Source organism: Pseudorca crassidens, chromosome 2 (genome assembly GCF_039906515.1).
Source record: "Pseudorca crassidens isolate mPseCra1 chromosome 2, mPseCra1.hap1, whole genome shotgun sequence".
Lineage (NCBI taxonomy): Eukaryota > Metazoa > Chordata > Mammalia > Artiodactyla > Delphinidae > Pseudorca > Pseudorca crassidens.
The window spans coordinates 113,369,711-113,393,260 of record NC_090297.1 but is presented as its reverse complement, the minus strand read 5'-3'; the positions used below and the strand labels follow the sequence as shown (position 1 = coordinate 113,393,260).

Genomic DNA, 23,550 nt, shown 5'->3' with positions numbered 1-23,550 from the left:
TCCTGCTATTTATTTAGCAGGGTGTCTGATGCCCCTGCAGTTACTTTCTCCTGTCTGGTTTATGACTTAGTGGGCAGTTCTTCTTGCTGTCTAACTTTGAGTAGTATCTACAAAGAAAAGGAAAAATCTGTTTTCTAGAGCCCTAAGAGGAAAGAGACATAATAAGTGCTTTAAAAACCTTAGAGAAAAGGTGACTGGGTAAACTATTGGTTTCATTGTAGTATTTGAGACTAAGAGGAAAGTTACAGATTATGAGGGTTCAACACCAGTATGTGAGCGGAGGTGGGACCTGGGACTCCGAGGGGAAAACAGGGAGTGAGGTAGTGTTAAGAGTCAGAGGTTATGAAGAGGGGGTTCTTGTCCAGGCCTGGACTCATCTCCACAGGACGTTCTATGAGAGCAGGGCTGACTTATAGTGGGAAGAGTAGACAGCTGGAAGGACTTCCCGGCAGGTCAGTGTCCCTTTTCCTAAAACTGAAGCGGGTGTAGCCCTCTCACCAGTCTCCCTGTTGGTCAGATGTTTCAGGAGCCATCTGCTCCAGAGGAAGGCTCTGGATGCAAAGGACCCAGTGGAAGACCCTCCCTCCCACCCTACCCGCCCACAGAGGTGGAGGGGGCTCAGGGCCGTGGTGCCACTGGCCTCCGAAGGGTTAATGCTATTGTCTGAAAAACCACATCAGCTCCCCTGGGAGCTTGGAGATCCCGCTCTCATTTTAAGTAACCCTAACTCAGCGCGTGATGAGCGAGGGGTCGCTGGGCGAGGAGTGCGCCAGAAGGAGCCGCTGGACGGAGCCCGGAGAAGCTACTGCACCAAGGTAAGGGGCTCTGGTGGCGGGTCTGCCGCTGGGGCTGGCCAGAGGGACAGCCCTTCTCCTCCCCCACCCCTACCCCAGCTGTGGAGCCAGTCGCAGAGCAACTGGGAAGAGGAAAAGAAAGGAGACACAGGCACGGGGTGAACATGAGAGCCCGAGGGCCACACTGAAGCTGCCTAGGAGGGGCCAGGCTCTTCCATCCAGGTGTGGGACAGCGCAGAGGCAGGCGTAGGGCAGTCAGGGCAGAGAGAGGCAGGGACCCCAGAAAGGCAGCAGTTCTGGCGTGGCACCAGGCTCTTCTCCCCAGATGGGGTACAGCTGGGGTCAGATGTCGGCTCACTGGGGCAGAGAAGACTCCTGCGATAAATGGGGCCAAGTCAGGCTCTCGGGGCTGAATGAATGAGTCTCAGCCATCCCCGTGCCCTGTTGTCTGTACCTACAGGGACTTCAGTGGCTCAGAGAGCTCGCTGCTGCCATCCGTGTGGCCAGGTTGAAGGGTAGTGGGGGGAGGACTGACACTGAGGGGGTGGGCATCACAGCGTGGGCATGGGAAGGAGTAGGAGGTGGTCCCAGGGAGGGCAGAGTTAAGGTTGTGCTCCCACCTGCGCCGGGCTGGGATGAAGTGACATCTCTGATGGACTGAAGGGATTCTGCCCCATCCATCCGCTTCCCTCACTTCCTCAGACTCCTGGCTTCTTCCCAAAGAACGAGGTCCAAGAAGCCCGAAATCTAAGAGCTTGGGTGCCCCGTGTCAGGCGCACCCCTGTGACAGCTGGGGCAGAGGTGGGCTGTGTGAGGCTGGAGAGGCACAGACGGTGATGCTCCTACGGCAGAGAAAGGTCTTACCCTCCTTCCCAACAGACAAGAGGGCAAGCACTGGGAAGAAGGTGGTGCCGCTGCCACTCCACCTCCAACCCCTTTCTGACCCTGCTCGAGGGCAGTGGGGCCCCGTGGGGAGAGTCCAGGGCACATGGATGGAGTCTCGAGTCCGGTTTGGCCCTTAGTGGAAGTTGAATTCAGGGTTCATGGTAAGATTGGGTACGAGGGCCAGGGTTGAGGCGGAAGCTGGAAGCGGACATGGCATTGAGGGCTGGCGACTGAGTGAGACAGCGTCAGAGGCCCCCAGCTGGTGAGAGCGCCCTGGGAGGCCCGCTGCCTGCTGCATTCCTCGTCCGTCCCGTTACTCAGCCCCAGACGGGCCTGCCGGCTCATCCCAGCTCAGCACTGGGCTGAGAGCTTTCACTTCCTTGAAGCTGGCCAGACTCCCCAGCCACCTACTGGGGGGGATTTCTTGTCCCCTGGGTGGGGAGATGAAGGGAAGGATCGGGGGGTGTCCAGTCAAGGGGATCCCCTGGGGCCCAGCTGATGGGAAGGAGATGAAAGGAACTGACACTGAATTTGTGCTGGGAGAGAGGGCAAGGGGCCGCTGGAAGGCTGGGGGGAGGACAGGGGCACTGGAGGAGCCTGGGTCGGGAAGCTGGGGGCCTGGGCTTTAGTTTCCATCTCTGAAGCATAGGTGAGAGACAGGAGGGCAGGAGAAAGACAGAAAGAGGTAAGACAGAAAGTGACCAAGAGAGAGAGTGACAGAGACAGCACAACAGAGGGCAGGCTGGGTGAGAGGTGGTGAGGCAGGGACACCCTCTAAGGAGGAAAACGGGCACAGGGGGAGGCAAGACAGACAGATCACTTGATTTGTAGACAGGAGACAGTATGATCTGTAGACATAAGACGTAAAGACAGGAATGGAGAGATCAACAGAAACTGAGACAGAAAAGGATGGACAACAGAGAAAAAGGAAAGTGAAAGGAGCTAGGGAAGTAAGACAAGAGAAGCCTGGTTCGGGAAGTGGAAACAAGGAAGAATAAGACTTGAGAGGGGAGAGGAGAGAAACTGTAAGAAAGGAGGAAACAGTTGAAGATTAAAGGTCAAGCAAAGTGAAACAGAGACTTGGCGGGGCCAGACCAAGGGAGCAGTGGGTGTGAGGCTGGAAGCTGGTCTCCTGACACCCCAATTCCTATTCCCCAACCCCTGGGTCCTTGGGGGGGGGGGGTCTGTGACTTTCCCCATGACTTTTAACTGCCCTTCCTGCCAGGGCTGGGGGTGGAGCATGGGGCTGTCTGGGTTTGGATTTCGACTCCATGGAGTAACACAAACCTTTTAAAATCCCACGGCCCCCAGGGACCACAGAGACAAGAGCCAGAGACAAGTCTGCAAGGGGCTGGAGGGGTGGGGGCGGGGTAAAGAGGCGATAAATATCTGAGACCCGATGAGGGGGCACTGGCAATGGGAGCAGGTTGAGAGGGAGCCTGGAGAGGGGGCTCAGGGCTGAGGAGGAGGAAGGAGGGATTCAGGGGAAGTAGGGTGGACCCCGCTGGGGCAGTGGCAGAGAGGGAGGCACCTCTCCCAGGTATGGGCTGATGGCAGCAAGAGCTGAGGCTGCGGGCGGGAGATGGGGTTTAGCTGGCCAGATTCCCAGCCAGGGAGCGTCCAGAAGGGCTCCTCTCTGCCCTAGGCTGTCTGGGTTTGGCAGAAGAAGGGACAAGATGCCCTTGGTGAAGAAGGACATCGATCCCTGCCCTTCCCCCAAATTCCCCAGGGAAGAGGTGTTGGCTTTGCCCTTCTGAGGCCCCCAGCTGGTCCTGCTCTCCATCCTAAGCCGCTTTCGCTAATAGCATTAAGGGAGGTCTCAGGACTAACCGCTCTCCACTTGGGGTTGAGATCAAGGGGAGAGACCAGAGGCTTCTAATCAGACTGGGGATTTGGTCGGAGGCGGGGCGGGGATGAGCAGTTTGCTCGACGCTAAGAAGCAGAAAATATTACGCACACATCCCCCCACACTGCCATCTCTGTGTTTCCCTCATTGCCCCTCAGGGCTGGTTTCTCCACTCTGATCTTTCAGTCTCCCAGGGCTGTATCTGAACCTCACCTGTGTCCACAGCATCCCCGATTTCCGCGATGCTATTTCTCTGTCTCATTCTCTCTGATTCACTCTCTTCCTCGCCGACCCTCTTGCCCTCTTTCTGGCCGCCTTTGAATTTATAAACAGTCCGTTTTCCCGCTCATCCATCAAGCAGTCACTGAGAAGACTTCGCTGTGTCCGATCAATCAGATTATGGGGACAATCCCTTTAGCAGTTTAGAAGGGCCAACGACACGGTGACTTAGGATGCAAGTTTCTACTTTGCAGAGAGGCAGCCCTGTCTTGAGCTCTGACCTTTGTTTATCCTGGGCGTGTTCCTGTCCTCCTCACCTCTCTGTATTCCACTCTGCCCATCTGATGGTCCTCTGGCTTCCCCCCGACCCCCACTGTTGATCACTTTTCTGGCCAAGAGCCCACCTCTCAGGTTTAGACTGGAGCACCTCCTTCAGGACCCAGGGCCTCCTAAGCCTTGCCTCTGCTCCCAAGTTTCATCCTCAACTTTTCTGCCCTGATTGACTAATTACAGCTCAGAGCCTGGAGTCAGACATGTTTGCATCCGGCTCCACCACTTGCCCTGGGATCTTATGCAAGTCTTCCAATCTTTTGAACCTCAATTTCCTCAGCTTGCAAAACAGAGATAATAATACCCACCACGAAGGGTTGTGAAGATTCAATGAAGTAACATAAGAAAAAAAAAGTCAAGCCCAATGCTGGGTTCATGATAGGGGCCCAGCTCATATTCACTAAACTCTTAAAACCTAAAATCTGCTTGGGACATTTCTTTTGGCTCCAACATCTAGGTTAAGGCTCTCTTTTTTATCATCGTTATCGCTATTGCTTTTCTTAAATAATTACCTAAAACCTACATGTGTCGTAATGAGCGCTTGTGTGGGCCAAGGGGATTAATCCTATTAATAGTAATCAGGGGCTTCCCTGGTGGCGCAGTGGTTGAGAGTCCCCCTGCCGATGCAGAGGACGCGGGTTCGTGCCCCGGTCCGGGAAGATCCCACATGCCGCGGAGCGACTGGGCCCGTGGGCCATGGCCACTGAGCCTGCGCGTCATATTTGGCTTCATATTTTAGATTTTGTTCTTTGAGGGAGCAGGAGAGAGGGTTTGGTAGCCTACCTAGGTGGCTGAATATTATAAATTTTGTATTTTGTATTAAGTTCTTGCTTTCCACTCTTTCACTTAAGAGCTGTGTGACCTTAGAGAAGTCAGTCAACCCCTCTGAGCTCCACCTCATCTGATACTTCCTGTGAGGTTCAGGGTGTGTCAATTTCTCAGCACAGTGCAGAGTGCCCTGAGTGTCTGCTCTGCGTTGGGTTTATTGTTCTCTTCTTGCCAGATTCTAAATCTACCCTGAGGTCTCAAACCCTCCAGACCAGGAAACATCATCAGATCCAGCAGGAGGCACTGCAGCCCTAGGAATTCTATCTGCTTCCTCCAAGGAACAGTCCTCCTTTGGAATCTCTCACTTCTGCTCCCCCTATTTTCCCACCCATTTTCCTAAGATGAGGTAGGAGACATCCCAATCATCTGGAGGTTAGACAAAGGAGGAACCTCCCAATGGACAGAGCAGGAAAGGAAGGTGGGAGAGGAGTAGGGGCATCTGCTTCAGGGGAGGAAAAGAAGGAGAGAAGATTCCAGAATATCAGCTATCAGTTTAGAGACAGATGGATGGGTGGGAAAACCTATTCACCCAGATTCAGAGTGGGCACAGACCTACTCATAGCCCTGTCTGCCTTAATTTCCAGAGATGCTCTCTGCTGGGGCCAGATTGGGTACCCCTGGACACACCTGCCCCCAGCGGGCTGTAGGTTTGTCCACTGGCCCACCTGGAGCTGAGTGTTCCTTGGGAAAAGGAGAGCAAGAGACCCAGTGACCTCTTAGTGTGGGGGGAAGGAGGGCAGGGTTGGAATTCCTTGACTTTTTAATTTAATTTTATTTTATTTTATTGAAGTATAGTTGATTTACAATGTTGTGTTAATTGCCGCTGTACAGCAAAGTGATTCAGTTATACATATATATGCATTCTTTTTCCTATTCTTTTCCATTATGGTTTATCACAGGATATTGAATATAGTTCCCTGTGCTATCCAGTAGGACCTTGTTCTTGGGATTCCTCGGGATTCCTTGACTTTCCAACACCCACAGCTCCTTAATGCTGTTTCCCATGGATTCTTGCTACTCAAAGTACAGCCCACGTACCAGCAGCGCTGGCATCACCTAGGAGCTTGTTAGGAATGCAGAATCTTAGGTTCCACCAAGTCCCACTGAATTAGAATCTGCATTTCAAAGAGATCCTCAGGTGACTCCTATGCACATTAGAGTTGGAGAAGCACGGCTACAGATGATTTGTTTCAAGTCTTAAGGCAGCACGGTATATGAAAAACTGCCGTGAATTAGGAGTGGAGGGTGGGACGACCATACACCATCGTCAAGTCGCTTTCCCTCTCTGAGCCTCATCTGGAAAGTGTGGAGGCTACTCCAGGTAAGCCCCCACATGCCTCCAGACCTGACGGTCTAATAAGTTCTGGTTGAGAACAACGCTCGCCTCATGCCAACTGCATCAGAGATGGAAACCCAGAGCCCAGGTGGTGTGAGCCGGTCCCCTGTGCGCAAGCAGTCCGCTGCGCCTGGGCCCAGCCCCAGGAGCAGGCCTCTCATTCTCCCATCCCTCCTCATCCTCTGGCCTATCAGTTCATCTTGCGCTAATGACAGTAGAAGCCAGCTTTTCGCACCATCCTCAGTTCCATCCGGAAGTCTTTGTGACTTAGACATTTCCTCTCTTCCCCTCCCTGCATCAGGCAAGTTTATCTTAGTGGGGCTCGTTCCCCAGTCTTCCCCCCATCTCAAGGCCCACCCCCATCCCACCCCCAAGCCAAATTGGGAACCAGCAAGATTCCATCTTCCTTGCCCATGGTTCATTAATTCAACAAATATTTATAGAGCCCCTGTGAGTACAAGGCCCTGGGCTAGGATGGGTTCCGGGGAGCCAGCAGGGAAGAAGACAGCCAGGGTTCCTGAACGCAGGGAGCTGACACTCTGAAGGGGAAGACAGATATTAAACACATAGTGACACCCTTGATAACTTCATCACCATTCATTGATTCTACCAACAATCATTTCTTGAACATCCATGACATGCCAGGCGCTCTGCTAGGCACTCGAGACTCCTCAGTGAATAAAATGCACAAAAATCCCTCCTCTTCTCAAATGTAAAATTGTTCTAAGTACTATAAAAGTGCGGGTTCGTGTATCTGCCAACACTCAAGGTTTAGAAAGAGCCAGCGATTAATTACATTTTCACTTGTCTCCTCCTGGGAAAAACCCCCATCCTGTTAAGGCCTGAGAAAAGGTGTCATTGTCTAAATCCCCCAGCGGCGGCAGGACCTAGGACCCTCTGCATTCCTCCCCATCTATAAAGCGGTTCAGCCTCAAGCCCAAAGCCCTGGGTCAGCCCCTGGCCAGTGAGGAGGTCCCCAGAGGAGGCTGGGCCCAGCCTGGCTGGGGGGAGCTTCCTGCCTCAGACCCTGCTCCCCTGCCTCAGTCTCCCTTTCCTCCCCTAGTCTCTTCCCTCTTCTCTCTTTCCTTCCTCTTTCACCTCCTTCTCTCCTGCCTTCTTTCGCTTCCTCCTAAGAGGGGACCATTTCCCCCCAAGACCCAGACACAGCTCTTGCCCCCCCGGAATGGACAATGCACTGCGGCTGCCTGGATGAGGGCATCCCTGCCATCACCTCCCGTCACTTCTGGATCTCAGGTGAGCCTCCGCCAGGTGTCCCAGCTGTGCTCCAGCAGTGCCCCAGAGGCCTCGGGAGCAGTGGGGCGGCGCTCACTCCCCTCTCCACCCCAGGCCTGGCCTTCCCCGACTGGGCCTGCAAAGCCGAGTCGTCCCCGGGCTCCCGGCAGATCCAGCTATGGTACTTCATCCTGGAGCTGCTGCAGAAGGAGGAGTTCCGCCATGTCATCGCCTGGCAGCAGGGAGAGTACGGGGAGTTTGTCATCAAGGATCCAGACGAGGTGGCCCGCCTCTGGGGCCGCAGGAAGTGCAAACCACAGATGAATTATGACAAGCTGAGCCGGGCCCTCAGGTGAGAGGAGGCAGCCGACGTGGCCAGACAGGGGAGAGTTCAAAGGAAAGAGCCGTGGTTTCTGGCACCCCTGTCAGATTCCTGCCCCTCCAAGGCTTGGGAAATGCTCTGGAGTGTGGTGAGATGTCCAGTGGTTATCCAGGATCAGCTTGGGGTTTGCCTTGGCAGCTTGGGGACGGGGGATGTGGCTGCGTCCCTGACTGCATCCTCCCTGCCACTGGGCCAACCCTTTATTCTCAACCTTGGAATCTCCAGATATTACTACAATAAGAGGATCCTGCACAAGACCAAAGGTAAAAGGTTCACTTACAAGTTCAACTTCAGCAAGCTCATCGTCGTCAACTACCCTCTGTGGGAGTCGTGGGCACTGCCATCCCTCCACTTGCTGCTGGGGACCCCTGCTCTGTTTCGACCAGCCCTGGTGCCCATGGGTGTACAGAGTGAGGTAGGCATGAAAGCTGGTCCCATCCCCAGAGCTCCACCGGAACCTGCCTCTCTGCCTCAGGGGCCCATCAGCTTTCAATGTTCTTCTCCCCCTGCATCCTTAGTCCCTGAGTGTCCCAGGGGTGGGGGTGATACTCTGAACCACCCCTACATACTTAACAATCCCTACAGTAGAGCACCTGCCTATGAGAGAGGGCAACTCCTTCTGTGCCAGGATCACAGGGAAGGAGGTGGCGGGGTCTCAGGGGAGGGCCCAGGACATGTGGGCAGTGCTGACTTAGCAACCATTATGAGAGTATTTCATTATTGTAATGACTGGTCATTAAAACAAACAATGTATACTGGGGAATACACGCCAGGGAGGGTCCATTCAACCCCTGAGCCTGCTCTCCTCACTCCCCAGCTCCTGCATAGCAGGCTGTCCACCCATTGGGCCATGGCAGAGCAGCTGGCTGGACAGCGGACCCCTCAAGGACCACCAGAGGCCTCCAGGGACAAGAAGGGAAGCGGCAGCATTGTCCACCGTGAGTGCTCAGGACTGGGGTGGGCCCAGGGAATCTTAAGCAGAGGACGGAAGGACCCTTTTTTTTTTCTTTTGGCGGTACGCGGGCCTCTCACTGTCATGGCCTCTCCCACTGCAAAGCACAGGCTCCGGACGCACAGGCTCAGCGGCCATGGCTCACAGGCCCAGCCGCTCCGCGGCATGTGGGATCTTCCCGTATCGGGGCACGAACCCGTGTCCCCTGCATCGGCAGGCGGACTCTCAACCACTGCGCCACCAGGGGAGCCCCCGGGAGGACCCTTTTGATTGAGCACATGGGTGAGGGGGCATGAGTCAAAGGATAAGTCATGTATTCATTCAACAAACATTTATTGCTCACCAGCTATTTACTAAGTGTGTGGACCCAGAGATGAAAGATGGCTCTCAAGATGCTCGGAGATCAGTAGGGAACAGAGATGGGAGGATGGTCAGTGACCAGTGCTGAGATTCTGGGAAGCACGAGGTGCTATGGGAATGCAGATGAGTGGGGGCTTCCTGGAGGAGGCTACACCTGAGCAGGTGAAGAAGATGGAGAAAGAGGCCCAGGCAGAGGGAACAGCATTTGTGAAGTAAAAAGCTGCAAGTGAGTGTAGTAAGTCTGAAGATCTGCTGGCAGCTTACATGGTGAGACTAAGGTGCGTGATGGGAGTGGGAACAAGGAGGCGGGTGAGAGACGAGGCTGGCGAGGCAGACAGGCGTCTGGTCACAGAGGGCCTCTGAAGCCATGCTGAGGGGGCTTGGACTTGATCCGTGGACAGGAGGGACCCAGAGGGAGAGGCACATCCAGATGTTCATTTTGCAAAGGCGACTTGGGTTGATGTAGAGTTTGTGGTGGGAGAGGCATACAACTGATGTTGGAGGCTTTGAAGCTCATCTAGGCAGAGGACGATGGGGACAGAACCAAGGCAAGGGCCATGGGTGGAGAAGGAGGCCCAACTGAAGAGAGATTGGGAAGATAAAGTTCACCCATTCATTCCCTTATTCACTCATTTCTTCTTTCAACAGATAGCTCATGGGCTCCTGTTGAATGTGCCAAGCCCTGTCCTAGGGCCAGGGGTGCCAATGTGAGCAAGACTGCCTTTATAGAGCTTGTAGACAAGAGGGGGTTTGCGGACATTCAGTTAATAATCCAACAAGTAGATAAGTAATGATAATTGTGCTAACTGCTACAGGGAAGTTCAGGGTGCAGCCGGGAAGACTTCCTTGACAAAGTGACATTCGAGCTGAGACCCAAAATGTAAATCGGTGCTGGCTTAGTTCAGAGGGAGAGAGGAGAGCATGGCAAGTAGAGAGAATAAGGTGTGCAAAGGTCCTGGGGCAGGAAAGAGGAACCGGGAGGAAGCCAGTGTGACAGCACATGGCGATGGAGGGGGACACGGCAAAAATGCAGGCAGAGGCCAGTTCTTCCAGGACTGTAAGCTGGGAAGAGGCAAAGTCAGATTTTCTGTGAAAAAGATCAACAGAGACACTTGACCAACACAAGGTTCTTCTGCAGAGGCCCAAGACCTATCCCTCCACTTCTGGCAATTTCATGGAACAAAGACCCATGGCCCTCACCCCACCCAAGTGCAGCTGAGAGCCCAGAGGTCCCACCTCACAGAGAATGCAGGGCACCTGGCTCTGGGTCCTCACGAGCGCAGCCAAAGCTGTGGGCGTAGGGCGGCCCAAGACCTGCTAGGACTCGTAGGGCCACAAGTCTGGCAGCCTGCAGCAAGACAGCACCTGAACACCTCTCTGTTCTTCCGCTCACACCCACCCCTTCCCAGTTCTGGGAATGCCTTGGGCACAGAGCTGCGCTCTTTGGGAAACTATGAGGGGGAAATCAAAAAATATTCCCTGGCGGGCCCCCGCTTGGCCTGAGGTATTTTGCACCCGCCTGCCCTCCGCGGGTGCCCAGGCCCTGCCCGTGCTTGGGTCCTGGGGCACCCTAAGCCGCTTCAGGCCTCTGGGAGCCTAGCAGCAGCCACATGCCCACTTCTGGATCGGGATTCCAGAAGGGTGTGCCAGCCCTTCACTCCACCTTCACTCACAGCATTTGGTGTCAAGAGAGGAAGCAGCTTCTGGGCAGAAGAGCGGCCAGGACTACTGAGCCAGGGACAGAAGCTGCAGGACCAGAGCTGGGAAGGGGCGGGGAGGGGTAGGAGGACTCTTAGAACCATCTTCTCCACATGCCTACTCAGCTGTGGGGCCCTGAGGGGGGACACTGCCCCCAGGAGCCCCAGGGGACACACCTTCCTGGGGGAAGACAGCAGTCTCCACGTCATCTAAGGACCCAAGAAAAGGACAGTGACTTAGGAGAAAGTACATTCTTGCAGGGGTCTCCACGCTTTTCCTCACGAAGGATCATTTTCACTACTTTCCCCTTTCACAGATCCAACATCAGAAATATTGTTCCTACCAAATAAATCGGATGAATTAAGTAACAACTAAGTTGTTTTTCCAGTTTTTACTAACTATAGCCTTGCTGATGTCATCACCTTGGGTTGATACTTGCTAAGAAAAAATGTGGAACTGGAGTTAGGTTTTTTGAACTATAGAAAGTGGTGTGAAGTTCTATATAATCATCCCCAGAGATCCCAGGCTAGGAGTCTCTATTGCAGGACCCTGGGGAAACAGGGCAGATTTGGAAGGAATGGAAGGAGGGAGGGCTTCTTGGAGGAGGAGAGCTATAGGCCAGAGCCAGCCAGAGAAGGGGAAGTCTGGGGCTCACCCCACATGCTTGGCCTCACAGCTCAGCAGGCCCCATGATGCTGTTTGATCTTAGCTAGGAGCAGGGGGTTTATGGATGAAGGAACTGAGGACTGAGAATTTAAATGACCCAGGGTCACACAACTAGATCTTTGCCCAGCTAGAATAGAACTAAAGTCCTTTGCTACAGGGACGAGGAGAGTGAAGAATGGATCCATTGAGTTATGGCAAAGAATATCCTCATTCATTCATCCAACACATTTTTATTGAGCACTTAATACATGCCAGGCTGGGTTGGATCCCGGGATCCAGAATAAAACAGACACAGTTCCTGCCACCACAGTGTTGGGAACACAGATATTAATAATCACACAAATGACTCCTGATTCTAAGCAACAGGGCCCTGGAGGAGAGTACCAGGAAGGATGAGGGGGGAGTCCAGGGGCTCTCACCTAGGCTGGGAAGGCTCAGAGGCTTCCCCAAGGAGATGACATTTACGATAAGATGTGAAGCAAAGAAAAAAGGAAGGTGCACAGGTGGGGAGAGAAGGTTTCAAGCAGGAGCAAAAAGAAATGGGAGGGCTTCCCTGGTGGCGCAGTGGTTGAGAGTCCGCCTGCCGATGCAGGGCACATGGGTTCGTGCCCCGGTCCGGGAGGATCCCACGTGCCGCGGGGCGACTGGGCCCATGAGCCATGGCCATTGAGCCTGCGTGTCCAGAGCCTGTGCTCTGCAACGGGAGAGGCCACAACAGTGAGAGGCCCGCGTACCGCAGAAAAAAAAAAAAAGAAAGAAATGGGAAGTGGGCAGAGAAAGGAGACATCTCCAGCGGTGGGGACTCACTGACCCTCTCTCTCTCTCTGTCTCTCTCTCTCTGTCTCTCTCTCTCTCTCTCTGCCTCTCTAGGACTTGGCTCTGCCCCTGCCCACTGCCGGCTCAGCCCTTGCTGCCATTTGGGGAGCCCCCAAGACGAGCTTCCCCGTTTTGCCTCCTTCACCCCTCCCCTGCCACCCCCTGTCCCCTCTGACTGGCCCCACCTCTCAGGGCCTTTTTTGCCCCCTGTCCCCGCAGGGCAGCACTTCCCAGGGTCCTCCATGCCGGACACCCTGCTCCCAGAACCCACAGGGGCTGCAGGGGCCCCAGGGGCCCGGTATATTCCTGGCCTTCCTCTGTTGGCCGGGCTGGCGCAGGGGGCTGGGGAGAGGCTCTGGCTCCCAAGCCTGAGGCCCGAGGGGCTGGAGGTGAAGCCTGATCCCACGATGGATCCCAGAGAGGGCTTCTCCTCAGAGAGGCAGGAACCCTACATTGTAGAGGAAAGTCCCGTGTCCCCCAATCTGCAGAACTTCAAAGCAGTGTGGCCCTTGGATCCTCCTTAATGGGAGAGGAAGATGTGAAGTGGGGGTGTGTCCCCCAAACTCCATCTCACCTCTTATCTACCTCCCTTCTGGCTTTGCTCCTTCCCCTGGCTGGAAACAGCTTTAAATTGTAGAACGATCTGAAGGAACGGAGTTGCACCCAAGGAGGTGGAGGGCATCGCAGGGAAAAAGCGAATGTGGGGAAGGGGAAAATTGAGGCAGAGTGCCCCCTCCCACCAAATTGCTAATCAGATTAAGGAGACATTCTTAATCTCAACTTTTTTGAGGGAGAAAGAGAATAAGGTTTCCATAGATTTCCATCATTTGAAAGACCCTATACCTGCCCACATGAGACGGGAAATTAAGAGTCTAAGTTGGGGAAGGGTCAGGAGTTGTTTTGTTCCCCGAGTCTCAGGGCAACTCCCTTCTTCGCTGGGGCCCTTGTCCTTCATCAGTCTAAGGTCTCCCCTCTCTCTCCTGCCCCTCCATGCAGCTCTCTCCGATCCCTCTGATTTCTGCGACATTGGGAGCTCCTGTCCCCTCCTTTCCCCAAGACCCAAGCAAGTGGGGTCAGGAGGGATGGGCCTCCTCAGCTCTGTAATACTCCACTGCAGACCATGAATAAAATGCCCTTGGCAAACCTCCCTCGTGGCTGACCACCCCCTCCTGCGTTCCTGCTGCCCTCTGATCTGGTATGGAGTTAAACATCACCCAAGATTCCTGATGGGAAGGGGGGAGAGGGGGTTGGGAGGAAGAGTAGGAATCAAGCCAGCCACTCTCCTCCCTTCTGCTGCCATCATGCCCCAGAGAGAAAGGCTGAAGCTGTAGCCCGAGGAGCTGCCCTGGCCAGTGAGAAACCAACCTCAAGGAAGGAACCTAAGAGCAGAGCAAGGGTCTTCACAGAATGACCCCCAGATCCCTGCCATGGACCTCTGAGCAGAGTTTTAAGGGCTGGGGATGAAGGAGGGAGTTGGAAGGGGTCCCTCTCCCTCTGCACCCCAGGTCCTAAGAATGACAAGGGGAGCCAACTGAAGCAACAGGTGGCTGGGGGAGGAGGGGACACATAGAGAGGGGTCTTTTGCTCAACCAAGGAAAGGCCAAAAGAAAAGAATGTTCCAGGAGCCAAGCCATATTGCTCTCCTATCTCTAGGCTGCCAATTACAGGTTTAGGATTTGTCTCCACTTTCTTCCCATGATGGAGAGCAGAAACTAAGGAGGCACAGAGGGTCCCTTTGTCCATCATTTGTCCCTGGCCCTCATCCAAAGAGTAGGGGTGCATCCCTCTCTCAGAGCTCCCTATTCATTCTGCTACCCACTGCCTCTCAGTCCTTTGGGGCAGGCGCATGTTCTCATGGGTGGACTGGGGAAGGAGATACCCAGAGTAAGGCAGGGTTAAGCCCTCACCACACAGAAAGGTTAAGATGAGCAAGGAACCCAGCTCCCAGGCTTCCAAGCGGGGTATAGGCCAGGAGAAAGGATCTGTGAGTGGGCTTCATCACAGTCTCCCTCCCTTACCCCAGATGCCAAAAAAAGGGGACCTCAGAGTGTCGCTCCCAGGAGATCCTAGGAGCTATAGTGAAAACTGCTTCTCACTTGCTCCCAAAGTCACAGGCCCAGGCCCATCCCCAGCCCTACAAGAAGGATGAACACCCAGCCTGGCGCTTTCCCATCATCCTGTCCAGTCTGGGGAGACAAAGAGCTAGTGTTGTCTGCTGTGGCACAAAGAACTGGATCATACTGTCATAGGGTTTGGGTCCTGTTCAGAGAGGCCAGCCTCGGGAACAGGGTTCCCTAACAAAGACCCCCATGTGTCCTGCCTGACCCCTCCTCCTCTTCAGAAGTTCGTGGTTGCTATGACCCCCACGTTTCAGGCAATGAAAAATGCTTTGTGGTCACTTTTCTAAAATTTCTTTTTAGAGTAGGTGAACCCAGGAGACTGAAAGCTCAGCTTCAGAGGACATAAATTTCCAGGTGGTGCACTCTGTGTTTTAGACAACAGATTCAAGGAGAGCAGAGTTTCTCAACCTCTGCACTATTACCATTTTGGGCTGCAAAATTCTTAGCTGTGAGGAGCTATCCTATGCATTGCAGGATGTTTAGTATATCTCTGGCCTCTAGATACGAGTAGCACCCTCCCCCAGCCTCCTCTTCTAGACCTGGTGAAATGTTCCCCCCAGGGGAAGAAACCGTGCCTGGTTGAGAATCACTTAAGAAAGGCTTCAGCAAGTCCAGATGTTCTGGCAAAGATGCGACCCAGGCTCCACCAACGCGAAGAGAACTGTTGGTTTACACGTTGCAAGGGTGCCCTCTGGTGGCCAGAGTCAACACCAGCGATCCGAAGAGCTCAGAGCTCGGGACCAGGCTGGATGGGTAGAAACCATGGGGGCGCTGTTTGAGGTGAAGGGGTGCTGGGCACCTTCGAGTCTTTCGAGGGGAGGAAGGGAGTTGCAGGATAAAACTATTTTATAAGAACTCTCCTATTTCAAACCCCATTTGCAAATCATGGACTATTCACCAAAGGATCCACAGGTCTAATGGGAAAACAGAGGGCAGATTATCAGTTCCTCTGGTACAGTCGGGTGCAGCCATCAGCCCTGGACACCACACCCTCTAGCCCGCTGGGGCCATCAGCGTCCTCTGAGAAGAGTATGGAGCAGATGCTCAGCCTTCTTCTAGGAGGGGTGGGAACCAGGGCAAGACACAGCAAATCCAGCTCACCAACCCCCGCTCCCAGGCCCTGGACTCTGTTGCACCAAAGGCAGGGACAGGAGCACACTTGGGTTCCAGCAGAGTTGTAGGGCGTCAGAACTCCCAGGCTTCATGAACCAGACATTAGTAGCCATAAGGGACCTTTGAGATCATCAAGTTCAACCTCCTAATTTTACAGGCCCAGAGAGAAGAAGGGACTTGTTCAAAATCATACATGTAGAAGAGCCAAACTCAGAACATAAATTTCCTAATTATCAGTTAATGTTCTTTCCATCTCACCTCACATGGATTGAGACTTCAAGAGGCCCTTAAAATTCCTTAGAAATAAGAGCAAATTATCTACTGAGAGGGAAATGTTAAAAGTTATTCCTGTGTGATTTTTTTCTTCTTTTCCAATAAATTTATTTATTTTATTTATTTATGTTTGGCTGCCTTGGGTCTTCGTCGCTGCACGCGGGCTTCCTCTAGTTGCTGTGAGCGGGGGGCTACTCTTCGTTGTGGTGCGCGGGCTTCTCACTGCGGTGGCTTCTCTTGTTGAGGAGCACGGGCTCTAGGCGCGCGGGCTTCAATAGTTGTGGCTCGCGGGCTCTAGAGAGCAGGCTCAGTAGTTGTGGCTCGCGGGCTTAGTTGCTCTGCGGCATGTGGGATCTTCCCAGACCAGGGCTCGAACCCGTGTCCCCTTCATTGGCAGGCGGATTCTGAACCACTGCACCACCAAGGAAGCCCCTCTTTTTATTTTTAATTGAAGTATAGTTGATTTACAACGTTGTGTCACTTTCAGGTGATTCAGTTTTATATATATATATTCTTTATTTATTTATATATTATTATTATATATTATTTGTATATTTATTTATATATATTATTTTTTATATTCATTTCCATTACGGTTTATCACAGGATACTGAATATAGTTCCCTGTGCTATACAGTAGGACCTTGTTGTTTATCTATTTTATATATAGTAGTATATATCTGTTAATCCCAAACTCCTAATTTATCCCTCCCTGCCCCCTTTCCCCTTTGGTAACCATAAGTTTATTCTCTATGTCTGTGAGTCTATTTCTGTTTTATAAATTAGTCTTGTTTAATTTTTAATATGACCATAGTAGCAAACATTTTCCTTTTTGTGTACATTTTGTCGCTTGATTACATATTGTCTACTGCTGTCCTCTAATTGTCTGATCTGCATTAATATGGTGTCCCCATAAAGGCTGGTTTCCTCAGGGTGGTGCAACACACAGCAGTTAAATGGAAGGTGTTTTGTCATTGGAACACACTTGATTAGCATATGGAAGAGGCCTCGGACATTTCAAAACAAAAACAGAAGCAAAGTATTTGCTGCCCTGAATCATTGCTGGCAATGAGGAGAATCCCTATCCTCTCCCTTTTTCTCCCTAATGAAGACTCTGACCAAGAGGGGAGAAAAAATTCAAGTACCGTATACGCTTTATACACACACACACACACACACACACACATATGAACACACACACACACATATATATAATTCAACAAGCATTTCTTAAGTGAGAACTACGTGCCAAACACTGTGCTGCCAGGTTCTGAGGTGCCCTTGAGACACTTCCATCTGTGAAGGGTCACAGACAGCGTGGCAGGAGCCAGTGCCTTGCATGAAACATAGGTGACTTGGCCGGGGAGAGGAGGGTGGGGTGTGCCCGGGTCAGGGCTCCGGCAGTCACAGCAAACGACTGAGTACCGAGCACTGGAGAGGCAAGGTTTCTGCATACATGCACAACACATAATTTAAACATGAATTTTGTTTAGTAATCAACCTACTTTTTTTTTTTTTTTTTTTTGCGGTACGCGGGCCTCTCACTGTTGTGGCCTCTCCCGTTGCGGAGCACAGGCTCCAGACGCACAGGCTCAGCGGCCATGGCTCACGGGCCCAGCCGCTCCGAGGCATGTGGGCTCTTCCCAGACCGGGGCACGAACCCGTGTCCCCTGCGTCGGCAGGCGGACTCTCAGCCACTGCGCCACCAGGGAAAACACCTAAAAGTAGGCCGCTCTTACCTTCTGAGATGAACTGTGTTATCCGTATGGAATGTGTCTCTTTAAATAAACTTGCTTCCAATAAAATAAGATAAAATAAGATAAATAAAATAAAATACCTAAAAGTAAATCTCAAGAGGTCCTTTCTAATTACCAAACACAGAAAGCCAAGCAACACGCGCCAACTGTTTATAAAGTTATCAAAACAGACACACAATTCTGTGATCTCTTGTTTCATCAAATATTACTTCATAAACACTTCATTATGTATTTGTAATTAATTTTTGTTTGCTTGTTTTTGGTTTTTTTAGCTGCGTCGGGTCTTAGTTGCAGTACTCAGGCTCTTTGTTGCATCACGAAGGCTCCTCTCTAGCTAAGGCACGCCAGCTTAGTTGCCCCACGGCATGTGGGATCTTAGTTCCCAACCAGGGATAGAACCTGCATCCCCGGCATTGGAAGGAGGATTCTTAACCACTGGACAACCAGAGAAGTCCCTGTAATTAACGTTGATCATCTTAACCGGGGCAGACTATTCCATCATGTTTATACAACATATATTTTACCATTACCCTTTCGGTGGGTTTTTTTCGGTTGTTTCTTGTTATTTGTTTTGTAAATAAAATGTTTTCAAAACTTTTGTCCATAGTTACAATCTTTTTCTTTCCTTCAATTAATTCTTTGAGGTTCGTTCCCAGGAGTGAGATAACTGGGTCAAAAATTATGACATTTCAATGGCTTTAGATACATATTGCTCGACTGTCCTCCAAAAAGATGATAATATTTCAAGCAGCCACACTTACACACCGCTTACTATGAGCCAGCTGTGTCATAAGTGCTTCAGATACGTCAGCTCATCCAAAACCCACAACAGCTTTAGGAGGTAGACTCTATTATCATCCCATTTTACAGATGAGGACACCAAGTAGAGAGGTAAAACAACCTGTTCAACGTCACTTTCCTGGCAAGTGGCAGAGCCAGACTCAAATCCAAGCCACCTGGCTCCATAGTCCTGCTTCAAGTGCTGGCCTATGATGCCAACTGAAAAGGATGAGCTCCCCTGGACCCTCAGCAGCTATGACCTCTCCCCACCTTCCCCCACCTTTATTAGTAAGAGTAAACTCTTACGTCATTACTGTCGTCTTCGGTTTGTCTCAAATAAATGGTGAGGGCAACTGAACATTTTTATGCTCATATGCCGTTTATAACTTGGACTCTCCCGCTTTAAAATTGGGAACAGGGCTTCCCTAGTGGCGCGGTGGTTGAGAGTCCGCCTGCCGATGCAGGGGACACGGGTTCGTGCCCCGGTCCGGGAAGATCCCACGTGCCGCAGAGCGGCTGGGCCCGTGAGCCATGGCCGCTGAGCCTGCGTGTCCGGAGCCTGTGCTCTACAACGGGAGAGGCCGCAACAGTGAGAGGCCCGCGTACAAAAAAAAAAAAAAAATTGGGAACAAAGGCTACCTCGCTAATACAATATTTGAAAGATAGTTTAAATTCATATTATGGCCTGTTAAGGATAAAGGTAGGAAATAGGGTTAGTCAAAAGGAGAACTTTTCAGAAGGTTTTGAGGAAAGGGAAGAAAATGTTCCAGGCACCAGGTTAGGAATCACTTATTTAGTGTTAATTACTTATCATAATTACCTATAAAAGTAATGTATCTGGTCACATGACTGGGAGCTATTAATTCCATTTGAAATGTTAATTCTATCACAATTAATACTGTTTATAATTCTTTCATTGCTTTGTCCTTAACCATTCAGAGACTCAGACCAGTCAGAGCAACCCACCAGGGGAAAATTGAGTGAACACAGCAGTAATTACCTGGAAAGTTCAGCCTGAGGAAAGCAAGCAATGGGTAAGGTTTGGTTTCTGGGCCAGAGGTTTTGCATCCAAATGGAATGAGACCCAAACAGCACGATTACCGTGGACGATTGCCAGGAACTTAGAAATGAAGCCAGAGAGATCATGCGTCCAACCCATCTGTTTTTCAGTTGAAGGTTCCAAGGTCCCCAAGAATAAGTTGTCCTGGGTCACTTGGAACAGCAAACCCTGGGTATCAATCCCTATATAATCAATCCCATTCACTTTTCCTACCCCAGCTTGCCATGGATTGATGGAGGAAATCCCACAACTGCAGGACAAGGTGCTACCATGTAGCTGCCCTCATCTGGGTCCTCACAAGTCTTTTGCTGATCCCAGGTCAGCTCTTAGCATCTGTTCTAAATCTTCTCTTACCTATATCCCACTCCCTTCCTCTCGGTCTACTCCACTTTCCGCTCGAGGCTTCCCTCCCCTGCCCCCAGTCCTTTTTTCCAGTCCTAGGAATGGATTGTCTCCCCAGTGATGTAACCCCTCCCACCTGTACCAAACAAGGAAGGTCAGGCAGGTGTCAACTCTTGTGCCAACTCCAGTTAACTGTCTGGGGCCACAGTTAGGCAGCACATAGTTGAGAAGGATTCCAAGGTTGTGTTGGGGCTTAGGAAGGGACCTGGTGCCATGTTTTTCTGTGACTTCCATATTACTAAATCCAGTGACCGCATGTTGGTCCTCATCTTATTCAACCTCTCCTCTGCATGCAACACGGTTGAAAACCCTTTGTTCCATTAGTTGCTAAGATCCATCCCCTTTCAACTCTCCCATTCCTAAGACTGTTCCTTTTCAAACTCGTTTCTGGGCTCCCCTTTGCTCCCCCACCTCCAGTGTTCTGCAAAACACTGGCCACAGCTCTGCTTATCCTACACATGCTTCCTAGACGGTTTTAGTTTCGTCTTGTCTCTTTGTCTTAACTACCACAACATCTGCACAGCCAGCACTGACTTCTCACTCAAGCTTCAGACTTATTGGTCCAGCTGCCCACCGAGCATCTCTGCCTCATTTTCCCATAGGCAGCTCAACTGTATCACGTCCCAAATGGAATTCTTTGTCTTATCATCCAGCGCTGCTCCTCACTCCCCTTTTCTCTCAGTTTCTAACTTTAGTTAATGACACCACAATTTAGCCTATTACAACCAAGTAGAAACTAGAGTGTCAGGCCAAGCTTTTTTCTCCCTCACTTCCTACACCTGGTCAGTCACCAAATCCTACCAGTTTCACCCCCTAAACATTTCTCGAATCTATTCTTTTCTGGACAATGCTACACTGACCTAGTTTAGGCCCCCACCAGCCTCTTAGAGAGTCTAAGCTTGTCCCTTTCCAATTTATAATCCATACTGCCGGGACGTTCTGTTTAAAAAGCCAGTCTGATCATGAGACTCAAAACCCTTCGGTAGCTCCCCTAAAAGGAAAAAAAGGTCTTTGTACCCCCAGCATTGGTAATTTATCTGTATTATAATGCCATTTAAATAGATATAGGCATAAAACTAGATATAAATATATACTTACAGTACATAAAACTATAAAAGCAATAGCAATTTACCAATTAAATAGAAACAAAACTATAAAAACCAATACATTTAAAAATAATAACATTAATTTATTGTGACAGATGATGTTTGCTGAAACTAATTGCTGCACAAAATGTGATTGTGGAACTGATCCCTCCAGCGCAGGGTCTCTGGAGTTTGGCAGGCATGCAATGACTCACTTCTCCTACCACTTTTCTCTGTTGGAACTTCTGCTAACCCTTTGTTCACTCAGCCTGCTGGGAGACATTTGGCCTCCCGGAGGCACAAATGTTTCATTTACATATTGAGTCCTCCTCTGTTCTCTTCTCATTAGCTGAGACAATTAAAGCAGCGCTACCTGGTGCCAACCCACCACAAAGACAAAGGCAAATGCAGACACTGAAGTCATTTGGCAATTTAGGTTATAAAACACCACCCAGTTGATCCTAAATGATCGTCGCATTTGTTTTTCTTATTATTAAAAGTAAAACACAAAAGTTAACCTTTCTGCAGAAATTCCATTGACTTTGAGTTGAGACCTAAAGAACCAAGTCCAAGTTCAATATAGCATGGGATCCAGGAGCTCACTGCTGCACCTGCACAAACACTCAAGAAATACTTCTGCAGCCACTTCCCACCACCCACTTGACATCCTGGTGGTACTGAATTGCTTGTACCTCTGGGCTTTGGGTGCCTGCTTGTCCCGTGGACCGAAAGGCCCTGTCTTGTCCACTGCTTAAGCTAACTCCTACCCATCCTTTAGGATTTCGCTCAGAGGCTCTTTTTTATCCTGTAGGCAGGGTCAAATAGGTCTCTCCCCATCTCTACAGGGCTAGCAACTAGGCAGGACCTGGCCATGGCAGCATGAAACAACGGCTGCTGAACTAAAACCCAGGTTCCATGTTGTAGTAGTGGGAAACTCTCACAGTGGCTGCGCCGTAGAACTTGCTTCAGTGATCATTTGTGACCTTGGACTTGTCATTGCATCACCTTGAGTCTCAGCTGTCCCATCTATGAAACAGGGACCATACAGATAAACTCGCACAGGTGCAAAATTACAAGGGACCTCGATGCAGCATGGTTTCAAAAGAAAAATAATGGAAGCAACCAAAATGTCCACCCGCAGTGTTAAACAAATTATAGTACATCCATAAAATGGAACACTGTGCACAGACAAAAAGAAAAAAGAAGCCCCTTGTGTACTGATGTCGAAATACCTCTAAGATTTGTTTTAAGAGGAAAAGTAGGTACATAGCAGTATGCATGGGATGTTATCATTTGTCTAGAAAGGGGGAAACACATATTCATGTTTACTTGATTAGGCATTTGTAAAAAATTGATAAACAGAAACCTCAGTTAAATAGAGTGGGGAGACCAGAAGGGGGAGCTCTTACTCCCTGTGATAAAAGCAGAGCCCAATAGGAAGAAGAAAGACCCCTCTTCTTTCCTGGAAATAACTTAGCCAATGAAAAGCCATGGAGTTTTTGTTTACTATAGCCCTCTCAACTTCCTTTTCCTCTCTATAAAAATTGTTCTCCTTCCCTTGCGGTTGGCGGGACTTGCAGATGGCTTGCCAAGGTGGCAATTCTCTGCTGAACCTGAATAAACCCATCTTTGCTGGCCAAATATCTAGCAGTCTATTTGGTTTAGGTCAACTCATTTAAACGTCTGGAAAAATAAACAGAACTAATAACAAAGTTTACCTATTGGGGAGAAGGAAATGCGTGGCTGAAGGACAGATGTGAAAATAGATTTCTCACTGCAAATATTTTATACTTAAGATTTTTAAACTACAAGATTGTATTATTTATATTAAAGTTAAATAAATTTTTAAAGTAAATAATATCTGCCATAACTACATCGCAGGATCAAGTAGGAAGATCAAATAAAAATTGTGAAAGCATGTGCTATTACTGTAAGGTGTAAAGCAATAATGTCATTTTTGTGGTGAAGCTAATATCCTATAGTACTAATAATAATTATAATGACAAATATGTCACATACCTTCCCTTCTCCAAACCCACCTCCCCCCAATACATACTCACTGGGGGAGGATCAAGTTTTACTATCATTTTACAGAAGAAAGGAGACTGAAAAAAGGAAAATGACAATTAGACTGAAACATGATCTTATACCTGCTTGTAATATGGAGGGTCCCACATCTGAACCCTCTCCCCAAAAGCCTTCTAAAGGCATCCTCTTCAACAAGAGCCTGCCTCCTTCCTACCCTCCCTTTCCACGTCCTACCTCTACCTTCTCATGGCCCTCATATAATCAGGGGCTCTTCTGCAGCTGGTCTCAAACATCTACCATCAGTTCCACACATCATTTTCTTGTTGGCCTAGTATGCACACTGAGTCTCATGACCTTCTCTCACTCACTCTGACATCCTCACAGAAATCTGAAGGCTGCAAAACCCAAGGCTATAGCAGCCTTACAGTAGGCTCCACACACAGATACTGGATGCTGACTCCTGAGACCCTCGACCAGCCCAGCTCATCAGGATGAGTCACTTCTGATGGTCTTCTGCCTCTTGTTCCTCTTCCCCTTTGTCAAATGTCTCAGAGAAACCAGAACTGGAAGGAAAGAATGCCAAGGTT

General features: G+C 50.4%; 1 protein-coding gene across 1 annotated transcript; it reads left to right on the top strand.

Annotated features, from left to right (window-relative positions):
• The first annotated feature begins 7,428 nt into the window (after positions 1-7,428).
• ETV3L (ETS variant transcription factor 3 like) lies at positions 7,429-12,869 on the top strand. Its single transcript, XM_067713841.1, has 5 exons — positions 7,429-7,492; positions 7,586-7,823; positions 8,079-8,268; positions 8,671-8,791; positions 12,400-12,869. Exons 1-5 carry the CDS (start codon positions 7,429-7,431, stop codon positions 12,867-12,869), a joined length of 1,083 nt encoding a protein of 360 aa, XP_067569942.1.
• Positions 12,870-23,550: the final 10,681 nt, after the last annotated feature.